Below are 12,681 nucleotides of genomic sequence, written 5' to 3'. Positions count from 1 at the left end.
GACTTCAAAGATCAGGATTCTAAAGAGATCAGAACCTGTTCCTCAGAGTCTGGTGAAACCAAAATCTTAGGATCTGAAGTCTAAGTTTCAGAAGAAGACAGTTACTGCTTCTGAAGTACCAAAACCAAAGGTTGGAAAACCTAAGGTGATGGTTAATCAGAAGCAACCCGACTTACAGCACAAGGTACAAGAAGTGAAGAGTAAAACTTCTAGTACTAACCTGAGAGGACCCATAAGACAATGGGTACCTAAATCTGAAAATGTCAATGTTGCAGATATGTCTAAGAGCAAAGGTGAAACAAAGATCATGGTACCTAGACAGCGGTTGCTCAAGACACATGACAGGAGAGAAGTCAATGTTCCTCAACCTAACAATGAAAGAAGGAGGAAGTGTGAAATTTGGAGACAACCAGTCTCAAGATCATAGGTACAGGAACTATTGGTAATTCCTCTACCTCAATTAATAATGTATGGTTGGTAGATGGTCTTGAACATAACCTTTTGAGCATTAGTCAATTTTGTGATAATGATTATGATGTATTATTTGAGAAAGCCAACTGTACTGTAATCAACAAGGAAGACAAATCCATTGTGTTCAAGGGAAAGAGGGTAGAAAATGTCAATAAAATCAATTTTTCTGAGCTGGCTGACCAGAAGGTGATTTGCCTTTTGTCAGTGAATGATAAGAAATGGATGTGGCACAGAAGGTTGGGACATGCTAACTGGAGATTAATCTCTAAGATTAGTAAGTTACAACTTGTCAAAGGCCTACCAGACATTGACTATCATTCAGATGCACTCTGTGGTGCATGTCAAAGAGGGAAAATTGTGAAATCATCTTTTAAAACCAAAGACATTGTTTCAACCTCCAGACCCTTGGAACTAATTCACATTGATCTATTTGGATCAGTAGGTACTGCATCCTTATGTGGAAGCAAATATGGATTAGTCATTGTTGATGATTACAGCAGATGGACTTGGGTGAAATTCCTGAAGAGTAAAGATGTTGCTTGTGATGTAGTCAGTAGTTTCTGCACTCAAATTCAATCTGAAAAAGAATCAAAGATTTTGAAAGTCAGAAGTGATCATGGCGGAGAATTTGAAAATGAGCTATTTGAAGTTTTTTGTGAAAAACATGGAATTGTCCATGAATTCTCTTCTCCTAGAACTCCACAACAAAATGGGGTTGTAGAAATAAAGAATAGAACTTTACAAGAAATGGCCAGAACCATGATCCATGAAAACAATTTACCAAAACATTTTTGGGTAGAAGCAGTAAATACAGCATGTTATGTCCAGAATAGGATCTATATCAGACCTATCTTGGAGAAAACAACATATGAACTCTTTAAAGGAAGGAAACTCAATATCTCTTACTTTCATCAATTTGGATGTACATGTTACATTCTGAATAACAAGCTCTACCTAAAGAAATTTGATGCTAAGGCCCAAAGAGGAATCTTCTTAGGTTACTCTGAAAGGTCAAAGACATACAGAGTGTATAATTCAGAAACATTTTGTGTTGAAGAATCTATGCACGTTAAATTTGATGACAAAGAGCTTGAAGATAAAACTTCAAAGCAAGGTGAAAGTTATGCAGAGATACAGGTTCCTGAAGATACTCCAGAACCTGGTCAGATAGCTGAATCTGAAGAAAGTCCAGAAGCTGAACCCACATCAGAAGCACAAGATGAAGCTGCTTCTGATGAAGCACAAGACAGCTCACATCAAGCAGATCCTCCCAGAAACACATTCAAGCACAAGTCTTCACATCCAGAGGAGTTAATCATTGGAAACAAAGATAGTCCAAGAAGAACAAGATCATACTTCAGACAAGAAGGTTCAATGATTGGACTGATCTCAATGATTGAACCTACAACAGTTGATGAAGCACTTTCAGATGATGGATGGATCTTAGCCATGCAAGAAGAGTTGAATCAATTTCAAAGAAATGAAGTGTGGGATCTGGTACCCAAACCTCAGCACAAGAACATTATTGGAACAAAATGGGTATTTAGAAACAAGTTGAATGAGCAAGGAAAAGTAACAAGAAACAAAGCAAGACTTGTTGCACAAGGATACAATCAACAAGAAGGCATAGATTATACTGAAACATTTGCTCCAGTTGCAAGATTGGAAGCAATCAGGTTACTTCTTTCCTATGCAGTTAATCATGGCATAATATTATATCAAATGGATGTCAAGAGTGCATTTCTTAATGGTGTCATAGAAGAAGAAGTGTATGTCAAGCAACCTCCTGGTTTTAAGGATATTAAATATCCTGATCATGTTTTTAAACTGAAGAAATCACTATATGGCTTGAAACAAGCTCCTAGAGCTTGGTATGATAGACTAAGTAATTTCTTAATCAAAAATGATTTTAAAAGAGGACAGGTTGACACAACACTCTTCAGAAGGACCCTTGGAAAGGATATTCTTGTTGTGCAAATATATGTTGATGATATAATATTTGGTTATACTAATGCATCTCTTTGCAAGGAATTCTCTAAGTTAATGCAGTATGAATTTGAAATGAGCATGATGGGAGAGCTGAAGTTCTTCCTAGGCATTCAAATCAATCAATGCAAAGATGGAGTCTATGTTCATCAATCAAAGTATACAAAGGAGCTTCTGAAGAAGTTCAAGCTTGAAGATTGTAAAGTGATGAACACTTCAATGCATCCTACGTGCACCTTAAGCAAAGAAGATGAAGGAGCTAAAGTAGATCAGAAGCTGTATAGAGGTATGATTGGTTCTTTGTTATACCTCACTGCATCTAGGCCAGATATTTTATTCAGTGTATGCTTGTGTGCAAGATTCCAATCAGATCCTAGAGAATCTCATATGACTGTTGTCAAGAGAATCTTCAGGTATTTGAAGGGAACAACTAATCTTGGACTCCTTTATAGGAAATCCTTAGATTATAAGCTAATTGGATTCTGTGATGTTGATTATGCTGGTGATAGGATTAAAAGAAAGTCAACCAATGGCAATTGTCAATTTCTGGGTGATAATCTTATATCCTGGGCTAGCAAAAGACAAACAACTATTGCTATGTCTACAGTAGAAGCAGAATACATTTCAGCCGCAAGTTGTTGTACACAACTACTTTGGATGAAACATCAGTTGGAAGACTATCAGATAATTGTTAACAGTATTCCCATTTATTGTGATAATACTACTGCTATTTGTGTCTGATTAAATGCTTGCTCGCTCCTGAATAGGATTTTAGGTTCTGAAGTTAGTTCAGAAGCTGTGGTCCATCAGAAGCTCTTTATTGAGGTTCTGAGGAAAACATGCTTCTGATGATGACGTCAGCATCTGAAGTTCAGAAGCTGGATTTTATGCTCCTGAATAGTTGAGATAGTGGAAACGTTGGGAGTTACTTTATTTGGTAACTCCTGGCCCACTAACTTGGCAGTTACTCTGAGAACTTCTGACGTGGCTTATCTGTATTGGTGTATAACTTAAAAGGGCAATGATGATTTTAAAAGCTTTGAAAGTACTTTCACGCGCCCCCAATGTCATTAATGTTATGTTTGTTTGTCTCTTTTGAATTGCTATCGTTTTTACTCTTAACACATTGTCAGTTCACACACTACTCACTTCACAACAAACACCTTGCTTTCAAACCTCTTGCGAAGTAAGCGCAATTCTCATAACCCTAGAACCCTAAATCCTCTCCATTTTCTTCATTATCATTCAATGGCATCCTCAAGTTCGAATCAACAAAACGTCCAAGAATCTACTTCAAACATGCAACGACAAGGTGCTCCAGAATCTGGGTCAGCTATCAAACCAAAGACCATGTCCATTCCAGCAGAATCTTTGATCGTCCAAAAGGAAACACCTTTTGACTTCGCTTCTCTGAAGAAATACGATGTGGACATGGAAGCTTACATCAAACCTCAGAAGTTACATGGTTATTTCCATATGTTGAATGGACCAACATATGTGAATCTGGTAAAAGACTTTTGGCTAAGGGCTGAAGTGTACGACATGGAAGCTGCAAAGGTGGAAGAGAAAAGAGCTGTAGAGAAAGACTCTAGTTTAAAAGGGAATACTAGAGAAGAAATGGGTTTGAAACCCTTTGAAGGATTGGAGATTAGGTCAGCAGTGATGGGTATTCCAATAACCATCACGGAAAGAGCTATTGTTAAAGCCTGCAGGGTATCTTCAAAAGGGTATTTCAAGTGGGATGTCAAGGATGATGTTCTGTTAGAAAGCTATGTAAGATTATTCTGCAAAGGAAATCCAATGGCTAAGATTACTGAAATGGAAATTTGTCACAGACTGCTCCTGAAGTTCAGTGTTAATTGCTTCTTTCAAAGAGGAGGATGAGTTGATCAACCCAACAAGGATCATCAACTAGCCTTATACTCCATGGCTACTTTTAAGAGGATTGACCTTCCAAAATACCTCTTGCACCATATGTGCTGGGCTATCAAAGAAGGTATCATCAGGGAAAGGAAACAAGTACCTTGTGGAAGGCTTCTGTCAGAAATCTTTCACCAAGGTAAGCTGTTAGAGACTCTGAGGAGATACAAAGAAGCATCTGATAGTTGTTTCACAGTTATCACTTCTGACCGTATCTTAAATAACAAGTCCCTGTATGCTATGAAGATCATCAGCAAACTCCCTGTTGATGAGAAGTGGATAGAATTAACGACAGCTGAGTCAGAACCTCTGAAGAACTTTCCCTCAATCATTCAAGAAAACAATCCTGTAGTCCTGGCCAGTCTGATAGCTGCTCATGCCAGAGAATCAGGAGTCAACACTGAAGTTGTTGTTGCTGCTCCTGATGTAACAAAAGGAAAAAGGGTCAGAACCAAAGCTGAGTCTGATGCCTCTGATGTTAATCTAAAGAAGAAGAAGAAAGTTGTTGCTACTTCTATTCCAAAGAAAAGAAGAGGAAAAGCAGAGCGCGTTATCACCAAAGAACAACTGGATGAAGTTTTTGAAGCAATAGATAAAGAAGAGCATGAGCCCAAGAAGAAGAAGGCTCCTCTTCAAATTGTGAGTTCTATGGTTGAGGTAACTCCAGCTATGAAAAGGATGGCTATGGAGTGTGCTGATGATTTCAAAGCAAATAAGCAAGATTTGAAAGCTCAGTATGAACTAGAAAGAAATGAGAAACTCAAATCTCTTGGCTTAGAAGACTGTGATAGATACTACAAGGAGAAACTGGCTGAAGTCAGGGAAATTGCTGGTAAGGCTGCTGAAGATGATGCAGACGAAGAAATGATGATTTTTGTGGAGAAAGCTCCAGAAGCAGAAGCATCAGAAGCAGTTCAAGTAGCTCAGAGAGAGAATGAAAGAACAGCAGAAGCTGATGCTTTAGGATCTGCTTCAGCAGAAGCTGATAAATCTATCAAGGTACTTCAGATTCCAAACCCCTCTATATCTGTCTCTCCCTCTTCATCTCAACCACCCTCTTCATCACAAACACCTGCACCTGAACAAGTAGAAGACAATTATGTCTTAGAGAATTTAGTTAACCACTATTCAGGTGAACTTCCAAAGGAAGACCTTAACTCAGAACAAGCCTCTGAAACAGCTTCTGAAGCAGTTGCTTCTGATAAAGTTGTTTCAGATAGCCCCCAACAACATACACCAGAACCACAAATGACTTCATCACCCCAACAACAACCAACCAACACTCACATTGACCCACAACCTGACCCACAACCAAAACAAACATCACCCCAACCTACAGATGTCATCAAACCATCATCCCCTATCAACCCCCCTACCGTCACTTCAATGGATGTTGACACTGATAATCAAGTTAACTTCCAAGCTTCAACTTCAACCATTCAAATTAACCCTGACCAACCATCCTCATCTACCCAATCTGAACCTGTTCAAGACCTTTCTCTTAGTGCTTCTGACCAACCCCCAGAACTAGAAATCCTTGAACAACCACCACAAGACATCCTGGAATCTGAATACATTGTAACTGAGCTACTCAAAATAAGTTCAGAGATGCAAGATCTGATCCAGCTCAGAGAATTGATTGACCTGCCTGTTGCTTATGAGGAACAATTGTCATCTTTGAAGAAGAAAGCTACTGATTTGATAGATGTTGTAAGCAGAAAGTGCGTCAGGACCAAAACTACTACTGTTAGAAGATTTCTGGAGAATCTGATATCAGCTGAGCAAGTTAGAACTCTAAAGCTGTATCTGACAAATGAACCTTTCTACTCAGAAGCAGACTATGTGACAAGGGAAGATAGAATCTTCAAGATACTGAAACAGAAGCTGGCCAAGCAACAGGAGGAATCAAAGGCAAGGGAAGATGCTCTTCTTCAGAGGCAACTGGCACTTGAAGAAATAGTGAAGAAGCAAGCTGAGAAAATGGAGAGGGTGATGAACATGATGCAACAACAACAACAAACCAAACCTTAGTTGCACACCTTAGTTGATTGTTTTTGTTGTTTTGCTTCTGAACATCTTTTGTCTTGCATCTTTTACTGTTTCTGAATATTATTGAAATGAATGAGTATGCTCTGATACATATTGCTTTGATTTACTTTGCTCTGATTTACTTCATTTTATTTCTGCTCTGATTATACTGTGATAAGATTATAGGTTCTGATTTTAGTTATACTCTCTTCATATTTGAGTTTTTCTCAATATCTTTTTGTCTTTTCTGCTTGATTTCTTTTTGCTAATGACAAAAGGGGGAGTATATGTGATAGTATTTAAAGGCTCTGAGCCCCATTAATGATATTTCAAAATACTTTGAAAAACTTCTATCATTTTTACCTGAAAGGTATAAGCTATGAATGAAAGAAGGAGTATCAAATTTCAAATAAAATTAAATGGACCATTCTTCTTATCTATAATCTACTTCTTTTCATTTTTAAGCTCTGATATTATTATTGCGCGCTCAATGAATTTAATTAACCTAGATAGAACTTAGGGGGAGCTTACAAACCTCACCTTAAAGGCTATCAGACTCAGGGGGAGTTAGAGCTTACAAACCTCAGACTCTGAGCTTACAAACTTCAGAACCCCAAAGTCAACTTGTTAATTAGATTAACAACAATTGATCAATTTTAAATACTATTGTTTGTCATCATCAAAAAGGGGGAGATTGTTGGAACAAAATGTGTTTAACAATGAACCTTAAAGAGTTTTGATGATAACAAGGTATTAAAAATTGTAAATTGGACTAGCTAATATTTGTTCAAGTGTACAGGACCATAGTTAAAAATTTACATCATATAAAGGTTCTGAAGAACAAAAAGAGAGCTAAGGAATCAAGAAAAAGAAGCTTGAAAGCATCTGAAGAAGTGAATCTGAAGAATGATGACGTCATCAGAAGCTGATAGTCATGAGAAGCTGATAGTCATCAGAAGTTGATAGTCATCAGAAGCTGAAAGTCATTAGAAGCTGATAGTCATCAGAAGCGGATAGTTCAGAAGCGACTTCATCAGAAGCTGAAGCTCATCAGAAGCTGATTATCACCACAAGCTGAAGATTCAAGGATCAACACTTCAAAAGCTGTCTATTTGATTCGAAAACATTGCAGAAGGCTAGTGGAACCTTGCAACGGTCACTTTGGTGAAGATTTGAAGGATTTGGAAGCTTATCTTCAAAAAGCGTTGACATTGTACTTTGTACGAACTGTACAACCACCTTTTCCACTACTCTGTTTTGTGTCCACGCTACAAGACAAGAAAACAGCTCCAGAATAACAGCTATGCCTGCAAAGATGTTCCTTCACAATGGGAATGGATTTCAAATTGGTTCTTCATAGGACAATAACCAAATCAGGCAAAAGATCATTGGTGAAAGATCAAGCTTCAACAACGACTCTTTGATGTGCTGGCAATTTCACAACTTCTCTTTCACACCTCTATATAAAGGTGTGAAGACTTAGAATTTTGGCAATGCTGAACGAAAGACTCTCAACATTTTTACAAGTGTCAAACCTCTGCTGAAATTGTTTTGCATTCACTTAGAATTTCTGCTTCTCAAAGTTCTAGTCTTAGAAATTCTTAAGTCTTAGAGTCTGTATCTGATTGTATTGTGAGCACCTCTGATTGTATATCAAGTGTTCAACATCAAACATTATTCTTTGTAATCTTGTTTGTTTAGAAGTCTCTTGCAGTTGTGCTTGAGCATAGAAGTCTCTTGATTGTGTTCTTGAGCATAGGAAGACTCTTGCGAAGTGTGCTTGAGCAAAGGAAGTCTCTTGCTGTGTGCTTGAGCAATTGTAATCAGATATTACATTCTAGTGAAATCTCCTTGGAAGTGCAAGGGGGACTGGACTACTTCCGGATTGTGGAAGGAACCAGTATAATTGCTTTGTGTCTTTCTTCTTCTTCTTCTTCTTCTTCTCTCTCTCTCTCTCTCTCTCTCTCTCTCTCTCTCTCTCTCTCTCTCTCTCTGTTTTATTCCGCTGCGTTCAGATTCTGTTTATCACTTCAGAAGCTGTATCACTTAGCTTCTGATCAGTGTATTCAGTTTTTAGGAGAAACGAAGAATTTTTCAAAACACAATTCAATCCCCCTTCTTGTGTTTTTCTCACCTTCAAATTATGCCTTGAGTGCGGCAATACCATGATGGTGTACAAAATAACGGAAATAAAATAAAAAAGAAGTTACTATATTGATCATTTGACTAAATTAATTATGATTTGATTACGGCAATACCATGATGGTGTACAAAAAATGGAAATAAAATTAAAAATATGGTAAAAACAAAAAACATTAGAGTCCTCCTTCACAAAACATTAGAGTCCAAAGAATGTAATTGCTAAAAAAAAAAATGGCACCACTAATTGCTACTTTTCCTGATTAAAAATAGTGTATCCGTACATGATGTTCATCTCTGTTTCTCCAAGAAAAATTAGAAAATTATTTCTTTTAAGATATGTAGGATATTAAAATATGGTTGAAAATTTAGTCGAAAAAGAAACTAATTGATTTGTCAGTTTGGTTTACAACTTAAAAACGATTTTTCATATATACGTACAATATTATTTTCGGAGATTAAAAAAATTCACAAAGATAATACAATAATTAAGTTATTTTCGAGTAATTAAAAAAACATCAGCTAACTAATACGTAAAATTGATCGATCAATTAGAATCGAAATTAGAATGGAAAAAGGAAAAAAAAAACTTTAGTTTGGTCTGATCTCATGTAAAGGTGGTTTTTTGTTTTTGTTCTAATCTTTATAATAATTCAGTTTACAGTGATAAAACAATACGGTTCGATTTAAACGTACATAATACATATAGTTATATAGTTATTTCATTTTAAATAAATGGAATGAATGTAATATAACCAAAATGTAATTAAGGCAACTTTCTTGATCAAAGGTAAAATGCATTGTAGCAATTTTTGTGTAAGGAGCATTAAAGGCTAGAAGAAACATGAGACGCCACGTGTACTATTGCCCATAGAAGTATGCTTTTGTATTATATAAAGATAAAGATAAAGATTCATTTCTTTTTGTAGTTTTTTTTCTCTATGGTATCATCTTTTTAATCCACGACTAATTTTTTTTATGGAAATGCTAATAAGTGCTTTTAGGACATTTGTTAGCAAAATCTTTTTTTCATATATTATCTTTTTATATTAAATTCGATCTTATCATAGAACCACTATTGTAGGGAACAAAATTTAGGTATCATGAAAGTTTAAATTTGCGCATAAAAGAAAATATTTTGATTTTTTTGGAATGAGTGTAATTAAAATTTAGGTTATTCAGGTTATTTCTTCTCACATTTTTCGTGAAGGAAACTGTTGTGCAGATAAGTTAGCTTCCTTGGGACATTTCAGTGTTGGGGAGATATGGATGGACAAGCTACCAACTGATTTGAGCCTAGATTTCTTTCGGGATAGATGCGGTCTTCCTAATTACAGGCTTCCCTGATTTGATTTTTTGCTGATGCCTGTTGTTTTCTGTATTTTTTTTCCTTTCTGTTTTGTTTTATGCTTTCTTGAGGGTTTTGGCCTAGTCCCCCCTCTATTGTAAATATTTTTCCCCCTTTTTTAATAAATTTTTCGTGGGTGAAGCGTCATAGGATGGAGGCCTCTCGAGGTGCCAACCTGGTTGGGATGTCGATGAGGTCTCTTGATGTCGTTCTTTCACTCCCCTAGTTTATCAAAAAAAAATTAAAATTTAGAAAGTCATGGTACAAGTGAAATGATGAATCTTCTATTGTTAATTTTGATGGTCCACCAACCGGTTCTTTGTTGGAGGTTATTAGACAAACCTGGAAAATAATGATCATAAAAGAAGAAGAAAATTTAATGAATGTTGATCCAACTTATATAATGAGTTTGGTTCTGGATCGTAATAGCATAAATTCAAGTATTAATTGTTGTCGACACAAGCATGTGATGATGTGCATGATCATATACCAGCTCCTTCTGGAAATATTTTTTTGCCTAATATGGAGCACTTTGCTATGTTTTTTCCTTTTAAAAAAAAAAAACTAAAGACATAAGTGATTATGTTTGATGCACTCAAGTAGGAGTATATGGAATAGGTAAATCATATTTAATTTTAATATTTTTAACTATCCTTAACAGGCTTAAAAAAAACTATCCTTAAACTAAAACTTTCATTTTTTTTTTCAAGGAAAAACTAAAACTTTCATGAAATATGTGAATTATTGTAGAAAATTGATAAACATAACTATATTTTTTGTTACATTTAAAAAGTTTAATATAACTGACTAATATATTTTTTAGAATAACATTTTTTTTTAAGTCAACAAAGAACTATATTAAAATCCTTTAGAAGCATAAGATGTGCCTAAAATGAATCATAGTCAATATAACTAAATAATATTTTTAATTAACGTGATTTTTCTTTCAAAACTTTGGTTGTTTTAATAATTTGATTTTGTTTCAAAACAACGAGGGCTTTACAAAATACAAACACATCAAGTTTTTTAGACTAATTTTACTATATTTGATATCCGATGGTGTATGTTGGTGATATCTGTAGGAGTGTATGCTATTTGGTGTTAAGGAGAATATGCGATGGTGCAGTCGGAAACGTAGGTTAGCAGAAAACACTCTAAAATATTTTTGAATAAATAAAAGTTGTCTCTTAGGCTACAACTGTTAAACTTAAATAAGGAATAACAAAACCTTAATGGACCAAAAATAACAAACTGTAACTAAAAACAGAAAATTATTAAAATTGGGCTGCAATAAAAATATTATAGAAAATACTATGGAAACCCTCCTATATCAATATGTTGATATAGATCGTCTAAAATATTTAGGGTAAATTCTTAAGTATATAGAGTTTGATTTATTGTTGGTATTCATAAATAGAATTCATTCAAACATTTAATTACTGGATAATAAAATTATAGAATACAAAGTCGGTCCAATAATCTTAAAAAATAAATGAAAGTCTAAAACAAATTTTGAATATGAGGTCTTTCTTCTCTACATATAAGGTTATTTTAATTATAAAACTAATGAAAAATCTATTTTTTTAGTAGGCCTAAAGCGAATTCAACTTTGAATCGCCTTACCCTCGGACCGGCCATGATAGGCCTGAGTTAGGCACAAGTTTGGCCATGATAGGGAAAGAGATTTGAAAACACAGGCCCTAGTTTGGCAGAACACACAGGGATAATAGAATATGTACTGTGACACAAGGCATGTGAATGTGAGTTAAAATTAGACTTATTTTTCCTACCCTATGTCATTCTCACGCACCCTGTAAAATTTTCAAAAATATTCTCTGGTTTTTGGATTGTAAAATCCGAAAACATCCAAACTGAGTTCGGATTTTATAATCAGAAATATGTTTATGTATAATCAGCAGCAATCTGAATCTCTCCCATTTCAGCAGTTTTAAATTTTGCTTTTAAAAGCAACCAAAAAATAAAGTAAAAAAATGCTAAAAACTTGTCAAATAAAATTATAAAAATATAAAAATACCACCAAAAAATTCTAAAAATTAAATAAAACTAATGCAAATTTTTTCGGATTTTTCTAAAAATATGAAAAATTAAAAATGGGTCTTAACGATGGAATTTCGTATTTTGAGAGGCGGAGTCTTTTAAGAAGTCTCTTCTTAGGGAGTCTTGATCCGTGATTTTTTTTCTGATTTTCTGTGATAGTTTCGGAGCAATCAGATCAAGTAGCCCTAATATCGTTTTTTGACTGGGAATCGCTAACAATGACACAAAACAGAAGGATGAGAGTTAGGAAGATTAATATTGTCCATAAAATGACTATCCATGTTAAAAACATGTTCATAATTTATGCTGGTACAGTTCAGATTATATAATCCGAACTATTTTTCCCTTGACAAAGGGTGTTTATGGGGTGTTCAGATTCTATAATCCGAAAAAAATAAAGTAGCGCGCCCTATTTTTCGAGGTTTTCGGATTATAAAATCCGAATTGGTAAAAAGGTGATTTTTTTCACCCTAGAATGGGAGAAACACAAATTTGGATTATAAAATTCAAATGATATTTTAAAAGAAAAAAAATAGGACGCACGAGAAACACATAAAATAGAAAAAGTAAGGGTTATGTTAACCGGTGCCCTCGGACACCGGTTAAGGAAACAAAAAAAAAAGTTTTAAATTAAAAAAATACTTTTTAAACTTTTAATGAGTTGACTGCACAAGTTTCAATTAAAAAAATACTTTTAAACTTTTAATGAGTTGACTGCACAATTTCAATGT

General features: G+C 35.0%; 1 protein-coding gene across 1 annotated transcript; it reads left to right on the top strand.

The window, feature by feature from the left end:
- The first annotated feature begins 3,705 nt into the window (after window positions 1-3,705).
- LOC146956676 (uncharacterized) lies at window positions 3,706-4,341 on the top strand. Its single transcript, XM_085749595.1, has one exon. It carries the CDS (start codon window positions 3,706-3,708, stop codon window positions 4,339-4,341), a length of 636 nt encoding a protein of 211 aa, XP_085605721.1.
- Window positions 4,342-12,681: the final 8,340 nt, after the last annotated feature.

The sequence above is a fragment of the Medicago sativa genome, chromosome 1 (genome assembly GCF_051527215.1).
Source record: "Medicago sativa cultivar Bolivia chromosome 1, Bolivia_mono, whole genome shotgun sequence".
Taxonomy (NCBI): domain Eukaryota; kingdom Viridiplantae; phylum Streptophyta; class Magnoliopsida; order Fabales; family Fabaceae; genus Medicago; species Medicago sativa.
This window is presented reverse-complemented; position numbering and strand designations above follow the sequence as displayed.